This window comes from Brassica rapa, chromosome A03, assembly GCF_000309985.2.
Source record: "Brassica rapa cultivar Chiifu-401-42 chromosome A03, CAAS_Brap_v3.01, whole genome shotgun sequence".
Taxonomy (NCBI): Eukaryota; Viridiplantae; Streptophyta; class Magnoliopsida; order Brassicales; family Brassicaceae; genus Brassica; species Brassica rapa.
The window spans coordinates 30,018,253-30,038,408 of record NC_024797.2 but is presented as its reverse complement, the minus strand read 5'-3'; the positions used below and the strand labels follow the sequence as shown (position 1 = coordinate 30,038,408).

At 35.4% G+C, this 20,156-nt stretch overlaps 2 protein-coding genes, 1 long non-coding RNA gene, 1 other non-coding gene and 1 pseudogene across 9 annotated transcripts; 2 read left to right on the top strand and 3 right to left on the bottom strand.

Annotated features, from left to right (window-relative positions):
• Positions 1 to 115: 115 nt before the first annotated feature.
• LOC103862114 (UDP-N-acetylglucosamine transporter UGNT1) lies at positions 116 to 3,114 on the top strand. Of its 3 annotated transcripts, XM_033288949.1 has the most exons (11): positions 116 to 1,099; positions 1,130 to 1,186; positions 1,311 to 1,387; positions 1,469 to 1,621; positions 1,729 to 1,862; positions 1,927 to 2,057; positions 2,129 to 2,173; positions 2,259 to 2,356; positions 2,459 to 2,566; positions 2,642 to 2,698; positions 2,811 to 3,114. In XM_033288949.1, exons 1-11 carry the CDS (start codon positions 1,033 to 1,035, stop codon positions 2,883 to 2,885), a joined length of 1,002 nt encoding a protein of 333 aa, XP_033144840.1. In that variant the 5' UTR covers positions 116 to 1,032; the 3' UTR covers positions 2,886 to 3,114. The 3 variants fall into 3 exon arrangements, with proteins under 3 accessions (XP_033144840.1, XP_018513004.1, XP_009138071.1); XM_018657488.2 differs by having other exon boundaries at positions 116 to 1,186; positions 1,969 to 2,057; XM_009139823.3 differs by having other exon boundaries at positions 119 to 1,186; positions 2,811 to 3,111.
• Positions 3,115 to 5,365: 2,251 nt separating this feature from the next.
• Positions 5,366 to 12,152, top strand: LOC103862111 (glutathione S-transferase T3). 4 transcript variants are annotated; one of them, XM_033288134.1, is made up of 4 exons: positions 5,366 to 5,860; positions 6,272 to 6,768; positions 6,852 to 6,908; positions 8,249 to 11,067. In XM_033288134.1, exons 1-3 carry the CDS (start codon positions 5,736 to 5,738, stop codon positions 6,902 to 6,904), a joined length of 675 nt encoding a protein of 224 aa, XP_033144025.1. In that variant the 5' UTR covers positions 5,366 to 5,735; the 3' UTR covers positions 6,905 to 6,908; positions 8,249 to 11,067. The 4 variants fall into 4 exon arrangements, 3 of the variants coding, with proteins under 3 accessions (XP_033144025.1, XP_033144023.1, XP_033144024.1); XR_004456452.1 differs by adding exons at positions 11,923 to 12,017; positions 12,110 to 12,152 and having other exon boundaries at positions 5,366 to 11,738; XM_033288132.1 differs by having other exon boundaries at positions 6,272 to 11,067.
• TRNAR-UCU lies at positions 5,390 to 5,462 on the bottom strand. The gene has a single exon. It is a non-coding gene; the product is annotated as a tRNA-Arg (tRNA).
• A 592-nt stretch (positions 12,153 to 12,744) lies between the features above and the next one.
• Positions 12,745 to 13,071, bottom strand: LOC117132836. The gene is made up of 2 exons (XR_004456453.1): positions 13,019 to 13,071; positions 12,745 to 12,940 (listed from the first exon to the last, which is right to left on the bottom strand). It is a non-coding gene; the product is annotated as an uncharacterized LOC117132836 (long non-coding RNA).
• Positions 13,072 to 15,860: 2,789 nt separating this feature from the next.
• LOC103862110 lies at positions 15,861 to 19,803 on the bottom strand (annotated as a pseudogene).
• Positions 19,804 to 20,156: the final 353 nt, after the last annotated feature.

Genomic DNA, 20,156 nt, shown 5'->3' with positions numbered 1-20,156 from the left:
TGTCTTTTATTTTTTTTAGATGTCATAACCCTTAACTTGTTAGAAAAAATTTTAAAAAATAAACTATTTTTTTTGGTATTTTGCATGTCTAATGAAAATAAAAATATAAAAACTAAAGTTAGGTATTTTCTAAATTTTTTTAAACATAAATATATACATATCCAAACTATTATTTATGTTTTTAAAAAAATAGAAAGTATTAAACTTTAGTTTCTATATCATTATTTATATAGCTGATATATTATTATATAATAAAATTAATTTATTTATTAACCCCGCGTTTCATCCGTGGTCGATCTAGTGACTGAGAAACCCAGTAAGTCGTCCGGTTCAGTATCCGGGTCGGGTTTAAAAACATTGTTTACCGGATAACAACGGATTATGAAAGAACAAATAGACACCAAAACTATAATGTTTTAGTTTTAAGTATTATCCATAAAACCTAAGAACTATCAGAATCGATTAAGAGTCTCATTCGAAATCGTATAAATATAGCTCTAATAAAAAACATTTTTTAGACTTGTATAATATACCTAAGACTTGAAATTATTTCTCAAAAAATAAAACATAGAATAATAGCAAGAAGACATTGTCTTTCTTTTTTGTTTATATTAAAATTCAATGTTTAAAAAATCTTATAGAAGAACATAATAAAAAATGACTGCACAATTTTTTTTTTATTTATTGATAAAATAATAAAGCTTTTAGGATTTAGAAAATTGATTAGATGTTACTATAAAAATCGAAAAATAGAGATCTAATAAGGCTTAGCCCATAAACTTAAATGGGTTTAATATAAGGAAGTTATCTCTCTAATTAGGCCTTAACCCACAAATAGAGAGAAACGAGTGGAATTTAATAATTTTCATAACAATAATAATTACAAAAAGACATTCGCACACACACACATAGAGCTGGTCTACTCAAATGTCCCGTGTCTTCTACGTTCAGTATCAATCATCTCGGTGAGTCAGAGACGACGAACGCGGAGGAAGACGAAGAACGTGGAGAGAGTCTACCTCTCTCTCGACCATGATGAATCCTGTCCTTCCGGTTTCCGATCCTCCTCTCGCCGGAGAGAATAATCTCGACGGCAAAGGTGTAGTAGAAGACAACCGTCTTTTCAAAGGATCCGCCATGACCAAACGTGGCACTTACGCTGCTCTCTCTTACATGGCCTGTGCAGGTAATCGTTGGAGTAATGTCCATTTTCAGATTCCAGCTGCTATCAATGTTAAAGTTTCATGCTTTTGAATTTTATGTTATTGGCATTACAATTTGTATTTTGTGTGTTGGTGTTTAATTGGCAGTGATGCTTGTGCTATTCAATAAAGCAGCTCTCTCTTCCTATCACTTCCCCTGTGTTAACGTTATCACTCTCTTTCAGGTATACTATACTCAAAGTTTGTATTTTTGCAGTGACCCATCTTTTCATTTCTAAAAAGATTGAGACTTTTTGTTTCAACAGATGGTTTCTTCTACATTGTTTCTATACACGTTGAGGCGCAAAAAGATCATCTCTTTCACTGCGGCGGATTCTGATAATAATGTCTCAGCTTTTGTGCCGTTGAAGACATTGTTTCACACCCTTCCTCTCTCAGCTGCCTATCTTCTCTACATGGTAGTTTGTTTGTTTTTTACTGTGGCAATGATCTGCTGTTGTTTTAAAATCCTATAAAATAGTAACTGATCACAAATTTTGGATCAATGTTTTTATCTACTGAAAAGCTAGCCACTATGGCGTCTGTGAGAGGGGTTAATGTTCCCATGTACACCACGCTTAGGCGTACCACGGTGGCTTTTACTATGGTGATTGAGTACTTGCTCACAGGTCAGAGATACACCCGCTCTATCATTGGAAGGTGAATCATAGTTTCCTCATGCTCATTGATTCTTACATGCACAAACTAAACTCTTGTGTGACAGTGTTGGCGTTATTTTGTTTGGCGCATTTTTCGCTGGAGCTAGGGACTTGTCATTTGATTTTTATGGATATGGTGTCGTTTTCTTAGCCAACATAACAACAGCAGTTTATCTAGCAACCATCTCCCGGACTGGTACGCTAGTTACATACTTTCTGTATAAATGTTCTCCTACTCAAAGTCTAATTAACGTCTGGTTTCTCCAGGGAAATCAAGTGGCTTGAATAGCTTTGGCCTTATGTGGTGCAATGGTAATCTTAACAGATAGATAGCAAAAAAAACATGATCTAAACTCCAATTACTTTTTTGAATTTTGTGAGTTTATATAATGGATAGGAATTATATGCGGACCTATATTGATGATATGGACATACGTTTGTGGTGACTTGGAGAGGACTATTAACTTTCCTCACCTCTTTTCTCCAGGTTTCATGGTATTGTAAATCCACTCTTCTGCCTTGTTTCTTTTCCACTTTTTCCTTGAGGAGAGACTAATGATCTCTCTTTTCATACTTGTGTTCTTACTTCTCACACAGGTTGTGTTATTATGTTCGTGTGTGTTGGCTTTCTTCTTAAACTACAGCATTTTTCTTAACACCACTCTCAACTCGGCTCTCACTCAGACAATTTGTGGCAACATGAAGGTCGGTTTCACTTTATACTTTTCTTTTTACAAAAAGAAAAATGTGAAGCTTTGAGCATTAACATCATCGTTGCAGGACGTCTTCACGGTTGGACTAGGCTGGTTGCTCTTTGGTGGACTCCCATTCGACCTCGTATTATTCTTCACCCTCCCATTTACTTTATTAGACCTAAAATCTTCCGTCTACATTTGCTACATCTCAGTACTGTTTTTTTTTTTAAAAAAAAATCGATTTGTTCATGCAGATGAATGTGATTGGACAGCTTTTTGGCTTCTTCGGGTCTGGTTTATACGCATACTATAAGATCATTGGGAGGTAACTAGTCCAAAACAAAGAAGAGTGGCCCTAATAAAGGCTCGATGTGAAAAGAAACTAAAGGAAGCCTTTTAGTTCAACAGAGGTGAAGTAGTTCAGAGTAGTATTAATAATGCGTTGCCTCATTCCATTTTTATTTGAACTTGTGTATTCAAGCAGGCAAAACATTAACAAACTAGGATAAGACCCGCGCCTTGCGCGGGATTAAATTATTATTTTTATTATATTTTGGAGAATGAAACAATAGTTTGGCTTCATTTGGATTACGGGTGTTCAATCCGAATATCGGGTTGGTTTCGGTTCGTTTAGGTTTTTTTCGGTATTTGGTTAGTAAAATATAACTACTATTCTAAATCCATATTTACTTTGACTTTAGTCTTTCACATACTTTTGAAAGATTTCAACTGGACGACTAAATTGATCAGCCAATCTTATTGCTTTAAATCATCAGTGTTTATATATATATATATATATATATATATATTATTTAGTTTGAATATTTATTAAATAAAAATTCATATGCGTTATATTTTATGATCATTTGTAACTTATTATAACAAAAAAATAATCTATTGATCACAAAATTTTCAGAGTGGGAATATTCAAATTTCTAATAATATATAGACGTTTTCAAAAATTCAAATATAACATATAAGAAAAAATATAAATGTTTTTATTATATATTTAATGTGATTTTTTAATATCTTTCAATAATATAAAATTAAAAAAAAGAACTAAGATACCAAAATTGTTATCAAATATTTATTATTCATAATAATTAATTTTCATATATACGTTAATCATATTAGGTAATTTCGTAGCTTCTAATTAAGGAAAGTGCAAAAACAATTTTGGTAGATTATTTAGCAATTCGATAGTTAGTTTAATAAAAAATATAATGTAAGTCAAGATGGACCAACCTATTTTTCTAAGAATAGTATATTTTATATAGTCATTTATTAAATGAGAATTTATAATCATACAGTTCTATGATCATTCATATCATTTTATAACTGAATATTTAAATCATCGATAACAAAATTTTCAATGTGAAATCTTTAATAAGTTTATAATTTATAAATGTTTTTGAAAATTCATTGAAAGTTTTAATATTAAAATATTTATGTAATCTTATGGTATATAGTATAATCTATATATATATATATAAATATATATGTTTTATTATTAAATGATATTTTTTACTCATATGGTTTTAAAATAATGTGTAGCTTCTTATAATATTAAATAAAAGTTCATATTAATACAATTTTATGATCATTTGTAACTTATTATGACAAAAAAATAATCTATTGATCACAAAATTTTCAGAGTGGGGATCTTCAAATTTCTAATAATTTATAGACGTTTTGAAAAATTCAAAATATAACATATAAGAAAAATTATAAATGTTTTTATTATATATTTAATGTGATTTTAAATATATTTTAATAATATAAAATTAAAAAAAGAACTAAGATACAAAAATTGCTATCAAATATTTATTATTCATTATAATTAATTTTCACATATACGTTAATCATATTAGGTAATTTCGTAGCTTTTATTTAAGGAAAGTGCAAAATATTTTTTGGTACGTTATTTATCAATTCGATAGTTAGTTTAATAAAAAGTGTAATATAAGTTAAGATGGACCAACCTATTTTTCTAGGAATAGTATATTTTGTATAGTTAATTATTAAATAAGAATTTATAATCATACGGTTCTATGATCGTTCATATCGTTTTATAACAAAATATTTAAATCATCGATAACAAAATTTTTAATCTGAAATCTTTAATAAGTTTATAATTTATAAATGTTCTTGAAAATTCATTGAAAGTTTTAATATTAAAATATTTATGTAATCTTATTGTATATAGTGTTTAATATATATATATATATATATATATATATATATATTTATTTATTTTATTATTAAATGATATTTTTTACTCATATGGTTTTAAAATCATGTGTATCTTCTTATAATAAAAATGTTAAACCATTGATCATTAATTTTTAACATAATAATTTTAATAGTTTTAGTCATTTATTGTCGTTTTTAAAAATTCAAAATATAACATATACGAAAAAATCTAAATTTTATTTTTATAGCTAATTTGATTGTTTAATTTATTTTAATAATATAAAATTAAACAAAAAATGATGGAGGAGATATACATTGTTATCAAATCTTTATTATTAAACTCATTAATTGTCATATATATATTAGTCATTTATGGTAATTCCGTAGGTTTTATTTAAGGAAAGAAAATATCATATCATATCATTATATCATATAGTTTGACCAACTTATATATCTAACAACATATAAAAATCGAATGTGGACCTACTTATTTTTCAATTGAATGTAATTGACTACCTAATTGAGTGCCACCTATGCATTGGGGTCTCTTTTAATTAATACAAAATTGAGGTTACATCTTTTCAAATGTTCCTCAATTAATATATAAGGGATTATTGTTTTACCTCGCAAAATATTAAAACACACCCAGTGGGACTCGAACCCACAATCGCTTGATTAGAAGTCAAGCGCCTTATCCATTAGGCCATGGGTGCTTGTTGTCTTAGTTTCTCCACACAATATTTGAACGTCTCTCTATATTGCTCTATTTGAAAGCAAAACGGATCTAAACGCGGGAAAAAGCCAGAGAGAGATCCCTAAGAGCACCCGCAACCGTGGATTTTGATCAATCCTTAGACCAAATCCGTAGGATTAGTGTAATAAAAAAATAATATTTATGCTTAATGGAGGAAGGACTGGGCCGTCGCGACGGTTTAGACGGATCGAATCCTTAGGCACGTGTCTTCTTCTGAGTGGGTGCGTGGGCTATGCGTTTGGGTGGAGTCGAAAAAAAAAATCATTTTCCATCGAAACCGAAAAAAAAAGAAGTTAAGGAGAGAAAGGCGATTTACAGGCGATCTCTCTCGATCTCGCTCCCTCGGCTCCAGTTAAGGTAAATCGAAGCTTTAACTCCTAGATTTCTTGATTAAGATCACTCTTCATGTTCTCTGTTCTCTATTAAGGGTTTGGTTGTGTGGTTTCAACCGAATTTAGTTAAATTGAGAAATTAGGGTTTGGAAAAATTTTGGGGATAAATCGTTATTTCTTGTTTATGGATTGTATCGGTCTCGGATATCCTCTTTGTGTCTATACGGATTGAAACAGATTGTAGTTTCAATCGATTTGCCGTTTCTTAACTGTTTTCAGTTGAAACATTTTAAGTGATATTGTTATCTTATATGTGTTCGAATTCACTTTGTTGATATTGTTTTCGTTCCTTCTCGTTGGTTTGCTTCCTTCTCGTTAATTTGCTTTAACTCTGTTAGTGGTTGTTTAACTCTGTCTGTTTTCAATTTCTTTTCAGGTTTACGATAATGGGACAATACAGTTACAGCCAGCCATCTTCATCATCAAACTCTCAAGACTTAAACTCCCTCCTTCAAGCCGAAGCAGAGATGTACGCGGCTGAAGCTGAGATAAGTCAGTGGAATGCAGAGGCCATTCACAACGAACCATCACCAGAGGGTGATGATGGAATCCCCAGGACATGCTACTGTGGGTCGGAGCCTGTTCACGGTTATTCCCAAACTCCTAAAGATCCATACCGACGGTACATTACGTGCCCCAATGCTGATGATGGAGACTGCCACGTCTGGAAATGGTGGGACGTGGCGGTCGAGGAGGAGATGAGGGACATTCAGACGGAGCTTAGTGAGCTTAAGGGTGAAGCCAATGAGCGTGAGCAGAAGCTGCTCATCCTTGAGAAAAGAATAGGCGAGTTTACAAAGAAGAAATCAGGAGCTAAGCTAATGGTCTTTACCATAGTTTTAGTAGGGTTGGTGTTACTTATAAATGTGCTAGGTTAGTTTCTTTAATTGTTTCATCTCTTTTAGTTATCAAATTTGATAGTTTGAGAAAGTTGATTGTTTGTTCTTCTTTTTCAGGAAAAATTGGGAAGGATTCAAAGGAGTGGGGCGTACCATCTTTGTTTCTTTAACGAGGTAATTTTTTAACTTTCTGGTGTTTTAACTATTGAAAACAATTAGTGGTGTTTTAGAAACCGGAAGGAAAAATAGCTGCAAAACTTAAGTTGATAGTAGCTACGGTTGCGGGTTTACTTAGTCAAAGAGTTAATGAAACTCAATTGCTTTCCACCCTATGAGCTGGTTTGATTTGATGTGCTTTTATTGGTGTAGAATAGTTAAAAAACTTAAGTTGCTAGTAGCTACCATTGTACTTTACTTAGTAGAATAGTTAATGAAACTCAACTGCTGTGATCTGATTGCTTTTAATAAGTTAAGTGATAGAAGGCTTATTAATAAGCCCTCTGTGTCGCTAGTAGAGTGTCACAGAGAAACAATTGAAACCATGGCTAATAACTCACAAAGTTTTACTAGATTTCTCCTTAGTCAAAATACAGTTGACCTTGATTCACCAGAACCTTTTTGGTTCGGTAGTCAAGGTCCTGATGAGTCTGGTAGCGAGGTTCCTGTTGCGTCTCCTGTGCTGTCTGGTACCGACGTTGGTGCTAAGTCTGGTGTGAATTCTAACCCCTCTGAGAAGAGTAAATGGACACTAGCAGAGGATAAAATCCTTATAGGTGCTTGGCTAAACACCAGTAAGGACCCTGTGGTGAGCAACGAGCAGAAAGCCGGTGCTTTCTGGTTCCGTATAGTAGAGTACTACAACGCCAGTCCCCTCCTCGCTGGGACAATACGGAGAGAACTAATGTCTTGCAAGCAGAGGTGGGCAAGGATAAACGGCGACGTTGCCAAGTTTGCTGGCTCCTATGATGCGGCTCTGAGGGAGCAGAGAAGTGGGCAAAACGATGATGATGTGATGAAAACGGCGTTAGACATTTTCTTCAAAACGGTCGGCTACAAGTTCACCATGGATCACTGCTGGAGGGAGCTGAGGCACGACCAGAAATGGTGCTCCTTATATCCGGCAAAGGAGAAGCGCAAACAAGCTGTGGAGGTGGATACAGAAGAAGAGCAGTTTGTCGATCCAGAGGTTAGACCACCCGGGGTAAAGGCTGCGAAAGCTGGTAAGAAGAAGAAGAGTGGCAGGGAGGAGGAGTTGTCGCAGCTACAGGGGGTTTTAGAAATTAAACAAAAACTGTCAAAACAGAAGCTTCTTGATCGTTTACTCGCAAAAACAGAACCTCTCTCTGAAATGGAAACCAGTCTTAAGCTCAAACTAATGTCAGAAATGTTATGATCTTTTATTAATCTTGCTTTTTAGGTATTATAACTATTTTGTGTACTTGATCACTCTGTTATTTGATCCAAATTGATATTTTTAAAAATGCTTACTAACTCTTGTCACTCTGTTTTGACAGGTTGACGCATGTGGGAAGGAGTCACGGGTGCATTTGGTCTGTAGCTCTTGTGGGAAGGAGTCACGGGTGTTGCAGGAGTCACGGGTGTTGTAGGAGTCACGGATGACTCTGTTTCCTTTAGTATAAGTAGTAGTGTTGTAGTTGTCTCTGAGAGTTTGTATTAATCAACTCTCTTTGTTTTCCTCGGAGCTGTTCTAATCAAGTTGTTCTTATCTACCACTGCACTGAAGTTTAGGTAATTTATTCTATTTGTTTTCAAACTTGGAAAAAAACGTGTATCCTCTATATTTGAATGATTGTCTGATCCCTTCTAGTATTTGCTTGTTCGGACCATAGCTAGTTTTCTCCATATATATGCACTGTTTTTATTTCTTGATGTCCAAGCCGTGACTTGCTCAAGATAAGAGAAAATTAATGGATGACAAACATATAATAGTTAGAAATTCAGTTAATAAATATGGTCTTAAGAATTTGGGTTGTAGTCTTACTTTAAATTATTATTTGCGTATAGCATAAATTTGATTACGAGTCAAACTAAACCAATGTTGAACTTTAATGTGGAGTAAACCAATGAAACCAATGTTGAAATTTAATGAAATTTGATTACGAGTCAAACTAAACCAATGTTGAAATTTAATTAAAAATATTTTTACTTCCCTTAAAAGTTTGGTTAAAAATATTAAAAAATATTTATTTATGTAACATTACCCTTTTGTTTAAAAAAATATTTTGGTTAAAACTATAATAAAAATGTCTATCCAATCTTATTTGTTTAAGATAATTATTTTCTAGAAATGTCATCATCTTCATCCGATGAAGTCGATGCAAGATTGGACGAAATTTGTGATGAATACATGGAAGAAATATATAGCGTCATAGTGGAGACCCAAACCACACCACAAAGGACACGTCAGTATGTTGAACGACACTGCGAAGGAGGACAAGACCAATTATGGAATGACTATTTCAGCGAAGATCCGACATTCTCGACTGCAATTTTCAGACGCCGTTTCCGCATGAATAAGAATTTATTCTTGCGTCTTGTTCATGGCCTAGAAGAGTATTTTCCATTCTTTCAGCAAAGAAGAGATGCAACCGGGAGATGGAGTCTTACGGCACTACAAAAATGTACTGCTGCTATTCGCCTGCTTGCTTATGGTAATGCGGCTGACACCGTTGATGAATATCTCCGACTTGCTGAGACCACTGCACTTTCGTGTTTACATAATTTCACAGACGGAATTATACAATTATTCGGAAATGAGTATCTACGACGACCCACACCGGAGGATCTCCAACGGCTACTAACGATGGTTTCCTGGGATGGTCGGGAGCATTGATTGTATGCATTGGGAGTGGAAAAACTGCCCAACCGCTTGGAAAGGACAATATGCACGTGGATCAGGAAAACCGACAATTGTCTTAGAGGCGGTAGCTTCCCACGATCTTTGGATATGGCACGCCTTTTTTGGTCCTCCAGGTACCTTAAACGATATTAATGTCCTCGATCGATCTCCTGTTTTTGATGACATTTTACAAGGTCGAGCTCCGAGGGTAAAGTACATGGTCAACGGACACACGTATAAGTTGGCGTACTACCTCACAGACGGTATATATCCAAAATGGTCGACATTTATCCAATCTATCACACTCCCACAAACTCCTCAACATGAGTTATTTGCTAAAGTTCAAGAAGCAACCCGAAAAGATGTGGAGCAGGCTTTTGGAGTTTTGCAATCTCGATTTGCAATTGTTAGAAATCCGGTTAAAACATTGAACAAAGAAAAAATAGGGAAGATTATGAGAGCATGTATCATACTCCACAATATGATAGTCGAAGATGAACGGGATGGATACTCTCGTATTGATATATCTGAATTTGAAGAAGGAGACGCCTCCAGATGTTCAGAGGTGGAAACCGAGATGCCAACAAATCTGAACAATATCTTTCCCACTCGGAATGATCTTCGTGATAGGCAAACACATGAATGATTGAAGAATGATTTAATCCAAAATATTTGGAATAAATTTGGTGATGAAGATTAACAATTATTCTATATTTATGTAAAATTTTTGTTTTTATGTTTAATTAATGTATTTTCTGTTTAATTATTGTTTTAATGTAAATTTATTGTATTTTTATGTTAAGTTATGGATTAATTAATGTATTAATTAATGTATTTTATGTTTAATTAATGTATTTTATGTTTATTTATATTTCACTAAAAATATATTTTTTTTTCTAAGGATTCTAATTTCAAGATCACCATTGTACACACATTTTTAACAAGAGTCCTTAACTATTTAAAAAAAATAAAAAATTATTACTATAATAATCCTATGGACTCCACAATGGGTGCCACCATTGTGGATGCTCTAAACCCCAGGGGCGAATCTAGACTAATTTAATACTGGGTGCATCACTAATGAAAAGTAAGAATACATGTAAAAGAGAGCACTGAACTTGAAAAAACATTGTGGGTGCACATGTAGCATTTTACCATTTTACCTAGGAAAGTTTTGTAATTTTAGGTATAAATTTACAAATTATAATATTTTACTGGGTGCACAGGCTCCCATAGTTGATTGACTGCCTTCGCCCCTGCTAAACCCTGATTCCCATCAAAGTATCTCTCATCTTCTTCCTACCTCACATGGCATCATCAATCTCTCCCAGGGCCAGCTCAAGTAAATTATGGGCACTTAGGCAAAATAGTTTTTCAAAAAAAAATTTACATATACTCTATGGATAACTTAAAAATTCTGGACCCCTTTTAATTTTTTTTAAGAAAATCAAACCCCATTTTAACACTAATAATGCAAAAAACAATTTGGGCCCTGGGCCCACACCCCTTTGCCTCTATGCCTCAGCCGGCCCACTCTAACTCAACTTCGCTTCTCCTCCAGCGCCCAAAACTTGGAACTTACTATATGTTTGTAGCCCTGTCAATTTCTAGTTCTTGATTTGCGATGGAAGTTCCACGCCGCTCTTTGGCTGCGTATCTGTCTCCTCTCCGCCTGATCGATCGTCGGAAGAGTTTTAGTTATAATCAGTTGCCTGATGAGCCGATCAAACTCACTGTTCTCAAGCTCGATGGTTCTTCCTTTGGTACAGTAACCTAATCTTCGCTTGCTTGTTTCTTACGCTTCTACTAAGAGTTGGCTCTACAACTAATTTCGAGGTTTTTATAATATCTGATATTATCATAAGGTATTGAAGACAGCTACAGTAAGGGAGCTCAAGATGGCTGTAGAAGCTGTGTTTTCTCACTTGCCCATCACATCCCTTGGCAATAATATCTCATGGTACCATTCATTTTCTTGATTTTTGAGTTTACTTATCTTTATGTGATTCTTGATGATCCTACTCTTACCCTCGTGAGTATGAAGGCCGCATGTTTGGGCACAGTTATGCGTATCCTATGAAGATCAAAGATTGATTAACGACTCTGACTACCTCACTGACTTCCACATTAAAGACGGTGATCAGGTTTGTAGTCTATCCTAATGTTATTGTTTGGTCTTTTGAATTGTCGTGTGGTAGAGTTGAGGTTCTATAACCAGGCTTAAGTAGATTGCTATAGTCAAGTTTAGTTTCCATTACATTCCCCATTTTTGTTGTATTTAATGTTTTAATGGGTTTTGAGTCTTTTGTGATAAACATCATCATTCAGCTTCGATTCATCCGCTATATATCAAACCACTGCATCTTGATGAAGACGCACAAGAGCAAGACACCAGGCGTTTCTTCTTTGAAACAACTCAAACTGTAAGAATCTTTTTCTTTTTCATTGCTGTTTTTTTTTTTGTTTTTGTTTTTGCATTTCATGACCTGGGGCATGAGCCGGATACATGTTTTAGACCATCTAGGTTGTCAATCAAAATCCAAACCTGGAAAAAGAAGAAGGAAGGAGGTCAATGAGACGGTGTCGACTCCATCACTCAGGCACATCCAAGCTTTCTATCGACTGTATTGGGAGGTTGGCTCTCTTACAAGTCAACGCCAACTCAAAGAGGGACGACTGTATTGGGAGGTTGGCTCTCCATCACTCAGGCACAGCCAAGCTTTCTATCGACTGTAATATACCATCAAATTCAGATTACTGACATATTACGTCGTCTTCATACGTATGGTCCATGATAGTAGTTTAGAGAGCTTAACTATTTATCATAAACTTATACACGAAGAAGCCAAGAGAGACAGAGATTTACAGTATCAATTACGTGTAAATGAGTCTAAGAAAAACGTGAAGATTACAAATTTAACAAAAATAACAGTTTTTTTTTTTGGAAAGTGTTGACAATATCTTGACTAAGAACAGAGATCTGAGACTCAAGAGCCTTAATGGTTTCTTCCTTTCGATTTTATTTTAGATTTCGTTCAAATTGCAAAACCTACTTTTTGTATTTCATCAAACTAATTTTGATTTGGTAAAATTTGTGTATCCTACTCTAGATCTTTTGTATAAACATTCAAAACATATCAAAACTATTGATGTTATATTTCAAACTACACGTTTTATTATATATTTTATTGAAAAATATTTTTTCAATAACAACAACATCCTTCGATGTCAGTACATCGGCCAAATTTGTATTTATATCTATTGCAATATCTAACGCAACCAAAGAGAATGTCTTCCATACACGGCCAAAATCCTCCAAAGCAAGACTCGCCTCCTATTCCATATCCTATTTATCAATAAAATAAATCATTAATACAATATCCACATGACAAAAACATATCTGCAACTAAAAATATGTTATTACCCGGAGAATCTAAGGTAATTGAAGGAGTTTCAGCGGTTAATGTACGACAGTTAGAGGTGTTCAATCCGGATATCGGTTCGGTTTAGGTTCGTTTTTTTTGTTTCGGTATTTCGGTTAGTAAAATATAATTACCATTCTAAATCCATATTTACTTCGGTTCGGTTTATATACCGTCGGTTTTCGGTTTATTCGGTTTTATACCAAAAAACATAATTATTTAGTTTGAGATCATATTATATGAATTTTAGAGTCATATTGTCAACACAGTCATTTATTAAAAATATATTACATGTTCAAATAAATGAATAAAAAAGTAAAAATGTTTCTACCATCAAATAAAATAATCAAATCTATAACTAAAATCAAAGCTTGAAATTTTGAAAATAAAAATATGAAACAAAACATAAACATAAAAGAAAAGTTTTCCTACTCTTCCATATTTAGTGTTCATTAAAGTCATGCTTTTTCAATTGAACACGAAACTCTGTTTGTTTACAGATACGAAAAAAAGTTGTGAAAATTTTCTATTAATTATTGTCCATCAAATTTATAATCTTCATATTAATTTAGTGAAGACTAAAGTAAAGCAAAAAGATCAAAAGAAGACTTAGAAAATAAGATGTCTCAATTACGATGTATTATTATTTATTTATAGTTCAAGTGTTTTACAAATTAAAGTTCTTTATTACTATAAAATTATGGTAATAGTTATTAACACAAATTTAACTTATGTAACAAATAGATTTTCATGTATTGTTATACAATAGATACATATCTACATGTTTATACTTTTAATCGGTTTTGTTCGGTTTATTCGGTTATATACCAAACCATATCCAAATCCTATGGTTTTTATAAAATTATATCCATTCGGTTTATATGGTTTATACCAAAACCAAACCATATTGTCTATTTCGGTTTGGTTCGGTACGATTCGGTTTTACCATATTGAACAGCCCTAACGACAGTCAATAAAAGATAGTTAAAACAAACGAGACTAAAGTTTTTACGGTTATAGCCATTTTTATGATGTTCTTAATCGTTTTGTTGAGTAGATTACTTAGACTGATTACATATATATACTGATACAAACGTTCAAAATAGTTGTCATGGTCAAAGATAAATTCAGAAAGAATATAATCTTTTTTTTTGGTCAAAAGAAAGAATATAACCTTACATGAATTTCTTATAAGATATAGTCAAAACAAAAATGTTGAATATTTCTTTCCATATGAATATTGGTAGGAATACATATTTTTTTCCATACATAGTTAACTTTTTTAACGCTGGATAATTATGTTATTACATATTACGAAAAATATTACAGATAATTTTATAGGCGATAATTCTATATACCTTATGAAAATTCACGTAATATGACTACAGCACATGAGCAATCTATCGGATTTACGTTTGACAGTACTCTTTGTGTCATGCTGCAAATCTCTTATAAACCTCTTTTCTGTTAGTTTAAAATAATTTCGTCTATAAAAAAACTCTCTCTCCCGTAAACTCAGAAGCCGCCTCCTTCAACCTGAAACCCTAGCTCCGGCCTGCCCTTGCGGTGGTGCCGGAGGCGAAACTCCTTCTCCTTTCCTTTTTTCCTTTTGCTCTTCTCCTCCTCAATCAATCCTAGCCGATATACTTGCTTCTCTGAACCAGTTCGAGCTTTCGCCGAGACGCGGTCTTGCTCGACGGTGACGATTCCCGACGTCTTTGGAGAGGCGATGAGGCTTCCGTGAGACTGGGGAGAGATGAGTCGGCGTTTAGGATCGAAGACCTTGTCAAGATCTGGTTTTCACTTTTTTCAGATCTTCGACGAGAGCTTCATGACGTCGGCGCGTGTACCGGCCTGACAACTTCTCTAGCTCGGATCTACCTTCTAGCGTGGAGGTGAGACAGACGGAGAAGATTTTTACAGTGCGGTGGATGAAGGATTGTACCCTGGTCCTCGGGGACATCACGCTCCAAGATACAAGCTGATGGAGTAGTCAACCGGAGGTCTGGTTTTGGTCGGGAAGTGTGGCGAAGCTCTACTTCCCTGCACCGGAGTTTGGTCTGAGGTCATCCCGGTGGTATGAGTTTTGCACCTTCTGAAGCTGTGATACGAGGCATCGGTCATGCTAACCGCACGTCAAGGTCCGTTTTTCAGTCCGGATGTAACTGTCCGGTTTTTTGGCTAAGGATCGAGGCAGTGGAAGAGAACGGGTATGAACTGAGACTGAAATGCACCTTTTAGGTGTTGAGGCGATTGATATCGAACTGAACTCGGATTATTGGAAGATCAATTGCTTGTTCTCTGTATTGTTAGTCAGTTTAAGTCTCATTGTCTGTTTGTTTGACACTGTTTTCGCATCGTGTGGTCTAATTTAGGGTTTAAGAGACGGTTCATTCCGGGTAGTGGGATGTTCTTGTTCTCGTAGTGGTGAAAAATGCAATATCGGATTGATTCGGGTAGCGTAGGATCCTTGTAAGTGTTCCTGGGTGGTACTAGATCTCGATATTGTATGTGGGGTGAAAATCTTGTGAGGTTGTAATCTCGTTACCACAAATTGGTTAATGAAAGTTGAAGTTGAGCCAAAAAAAAAAAAAAATAAATAATAATAATTTCGTCTCTGAAACTCAGATTTCTTATTATAAAAACATTAATGAATCCTTACTGAAACCATTGGACCAAATGAGTTTCCACGAAATTGCAGAATATATACTTCAGCAAACCATGCAAATCGGCACAACGTCCCATCAACTTATTATCTTCACTCGGATCACAAACTTGTGTTACTAAGCTCGACATATATGTAGTTATCTATGCAACCTTTTTTTCCTTAATAACATTTGAACATTGGTAGAAATACATCATGCGATATATTAGAAAAAGTCATTAAGTAGTTTTTTACACACTTTATTATATATGCAAAAAAGGATTAACAACGCAATACGGGTATACAACAAACATACGCAGTACACAGCTTCAACTTCTTCACCAAGAGACCACCCCTTTTGTAATAGAAAGCGACCAGTCCATTGATCAAAGACAATAAAAATGGTAGTTCTCATTGTAAACTCTACTCTCAGGTAAAAGCAAACTATTATGATTAATACCTATACGACGTTCAGTGTTTCTTTTGATGCCTCCTCTTTCTCGTTCATATCTTCCTTGGTGGTCTTTACGTCTTGTTGGAGAGCACGAAGCATTGCAGAGTTCACCTGTTTTCTCAATTTGGCATTCTCAACAAAGATCTCTCTTAATGTCTTCCTCAGCTCGTCCTCCATGATTCTTGTCTCGGTATGGATGCTGAGAGATTTATCAATGCCCTGAGCAGTTTCATCAAACCCGGCAAGCAGCTGAGCCTGAAAAATGGCCACCGTTACAGTGTTACAAGAAAGGTTTGTTTTAGCAATGCTTCACTAGTACAGCGAATAACTAATACCCTACGCTAACAAATAGCTTTATCCCGATGCATGTATCAACAAGCAGTGAAAAGCAACTCCTAGTAGAGGAAACCATGGATGTGATTGGGTTGGGAAACTGTGATTTAAAAAGAAGATAAAGCAGAGATGCAGTATTACCTCCTCAATTTGATCATCAGATATTGACAGCAACCGCAAAGCATCTGATACTGTAGTTGAGTCCTCTACCAGGCTACCATTTCCGTCTGTTGATAAATTCAAGTTGTACTCTTTAAGCCGGTCGTGGAGAATTCTGCAGTCAGTAAGCAACTTTTTTCTAGCCGATGCTGTGTTCTCAAGTAGCTTTCTCTCATGTTCCAGCAGTTTCTAAAAAGTGCAACGTTCTTCCAGGCTCAGTTATCTCTCTTGTTTTCATACATACATAGTAAAGATCTACAAACCCATGGTGCTGTCACAGCCAGAAATTACCTCAGCTTCTGTTTTATCTGTCAAAGATTGAGTCAGCTTCTTTTCTAGCTCCACATGAGAACGCCTCAGAGATTTAACCTCTTTGACAAGAACTTTAATATCTGCTTTAGATTTTGCCTCTAATTCATTATATCGCCTGGAGAGATCCCCCAGTTGTTGTTTTCTGGCATCTAATTCTTTCGACAAAACATCTCTCTCGGAAATAGTTGGCTCTTCAGTGGGTTCTTCATGTGAGCTCCCATCCTGTTGTAATGATTCTAAATCAGCCTGCTCTTCAGTGGTTGCTAAAATAATTTAATAGATATGGGACTATTTTAAATCATACCTCCCTCGCTTTTAACTTCATTTCCATCTCGTAAGATTTTTGTCTAAGTTCTTCCATATCCCACTATATCTGAGTACATCTTTCTCTCTCGGTCAAGATAGCTTGCTCCAAATTCTCTTTGCTTCTCTGCTTAGTTGTTTCAAGTCCCCCTTCTAAATCATTAACCTGACCAGTAAAAACAAGATTACAACACTCCCATCGCTCCAAAAAAGAAAAAAAGGGTAAGATACGGATGTGTAAAACCAAAAAGAAAAAGAAAATGATTTCCTTTCTTATTGTACCTTTTTGTTCAGGTAATCTTTCACGGCTATCTCTTGATTCAGTCTTGCTATAAGATCTTCCATATCTGTTTTTGCATTGACAAGTCTCTCATTCGTGGTTAATAGAATCCTGTTTAATTTCTTACGCAGGTCCACTGGAAGAACTATTTGTGCACTGCCCTGTCTCTCTGGGTTGCAAACAAGACCAGTTCCATGCGATACACCAGCACCTCGGTGCAGATCCAGGTGGCTTTCACTGCTTGAACTTAGGAGACCAGATGTTGAGGTCTCACCGGTGTGTAGAGAAAACCCGTCCGCACTTTCAATAGAAAGATTTCGATTATGCATAACTGAGTGAGCTGATGATTCTAATTCAGAGAGAAGTCGTGAGCCATTGTTACCAAGAAACACATCTTTAGAAGCGTTTCCATTATACACATCCTTCCCTTGGATACTATTGACATATCTTGAGCGGACTTTATGTTTGGGAAAGTCTTCAAGTTGCTCTAGAATAGTTTGGCTCATTGAAAGTCCTTCGTCAATGTTGGACATGCTAAAGTTAACGAGCTTCTCTATTGGATTTGTTACTTCTTCATCCAGATTTAAATCTTCGGTGCCAATTTCAGAAATATCATCATGTCCTACACTTGGAGATCCAAGCTCAGATGTTTCATAAACAGTATCACTGCCATAGTCAGATGTGAGAGAAGAACTGCCGCCGGTCTGAAACAAGCTCAAACTTGGATGAACCATTGGTGACGAACTTGTGCTATCATTATTGGTATCAGAAGCATTCTGATCTACATCTTGGCATGCTGAAATGCAACATGACGGTAGAATTTAATAACAGTTAATAAAGTTTACCAAAGCACGGCTTAAGAACATAATGAATAGCTCATACCAGACCTAGCAGCAGCTTCTAGTTCAAGAAAGGATGCAACTACGACACTTCTTGCCAATTCTATATCAGATAATAGCTTCGTTATCCATTCCTCAAGAGAACATCTTCTCTGCAACAAGGTCACAGTTATCACTTGTGAAACAGATTTTTTTGCATGAATAATTAGTATGCTGAGAACATGGCTCTCCGTATATCTATACATCTGCACTATTCGTGCTTACTCTTCGTTGGGCGATGTTTAGAGAAAGGGGCTACACAAGTGACCTAATTCAGTTAGCGCCAAGAACAATGCAATACCTCTTCTAACACTGCTCTGCTTTTCATACGTAACAGCCCTTTGGGTGGAGCTGATGGAAAACGTTTTCTGGGAAATGCTTTTTTAAGCTAAAAGGAAAAGATGAATGGGCAAATCGTTAGAGAAATGAAACAGGAGAGAGTTGGATAAGGCGATACTAAGGGAGAACAAATTCTTACATCAGTTAATAGCTTAAGAAAATCATTAAATCTTCTAAACACTCCTCGCATTGTGGTAACACCTTCAGGGGACTGCACACTTATCTGAACCCTGTAAAACTGTTCCTCTAAAATGTTACATAAATACTGGAATAATTTAAGACATGCACAACAACAAAACTCTTCAACTACCAAAAAAAGAACACTCCAGTAGATAACTCAGGTAGGAACAGATAAAACATTTTTCACGTTGAAGTTTATTGATTCACAGAAGTTGACCCTACGCCAGGATCAGAAAAACTTGGTACGATAAGATAAAACACTGAAGATGTGAAAATTGAAAAGTACCACAACAGGATCGGAGTATTTAGATTTAGGAAGGAGAGCCCAGGAGGGAATTGTAATACAATAACTCCATCCGGTTCGAGGGTCATGAGGCCAAACAGTATCTCCACCATTCTGCACCAAAAAACAAAAAAAAAAACACATGATAATAAATAATCTCAGTACCTTGAAGTCTCTCCACCTTTACATTTATAAGAAAATTAAATTGAGCATAGTGATATCTCTCAGTCAGTTACTCAGTCACGACAAAGTTCGAATTCGCGGGAAAAGTAATAATAACTAACCAATTTGCGCGGGGGAGGACTCCAATCCATCCCCAATGGAAGCGGCGACGTTCCGTCATGCCTGTGCTTCGGCGGACTCCGTCTCTGCATCATCTCCACCAAACTCTCTACCTACTCTCTCTGAACATGAATCGAATATTCCGATCAATTTCCAATCAGAGCCGCGATCGAGCACTGATCTTCCCGATCTGAGAGAGAAGGGATGGCGTCTCTCAGGGTCTTCTCTTCTTCCATGGACCCACGGTGATTAACGGCTGTGTCCTCTACTTTAACGGAAAAGCCGACAAGACCAACACGTCATTTGAGGGAGGCGCGAACCTTACCGTTACCGTGTATATATGTTGGGGATGATTGGTAAGTGCTGTAGCTTTATATTTTTTGCGGTAAAATTTAATTTGTAGATTTATTTGCTGTAGCTTTCCTTGCTGTAGATTTCTAAAGCATTATTTTTTTGCTCTGGAAATAAAGTTCTCTACAGCCATATTTTGATTTTGCAGAGATTTTTTTGCTGTGAGTTTTTTAAGGAAAGCAAAGCTCAATTAGTTGAGATATATAGTTGTAGACTAAATTTTGGCTGTCCAGAACATCTACAGCCCCAACCAATCATCCCCGTTGTATTATGATTATCCCACCTTCGGTTTGGCTCGTGAACCACGTTTTTTATTTTATTTTCGGTTTGGTTGGGCTCAGC

Bases quoted from the DNA above. Each gene is read 5' to 3' on its own strand.
- LOC103862111 (XM_033288132.1), top strand. From the start codon at position 7,165: ATGAAACTCAACTGCTGTGATCTGATTGCTTTTAATAAGTTAAGTGAT.
- LOC103862114 (XM_009139823.3), top strand. From the start codon at position 1,033: ATGATGAATCCTGTCCTTCCGGTTTCCGATCCTCCTCTCGCCGGAGAG. The intron at 2,174-2,258 runs GTAATCTTAACA...TATAATGGATAG, and splicing joins TGGCCTTATGTGGTGCAATG to GAATTATATGCGGACCTATA. The intron at 2,357-2,458 runs GTATTGTAAATC...CTTCTCACACAG, and splicing joins TCTTTTCTCCAGGTTTCATG to GTTGTGTTATTATGTTCGTG.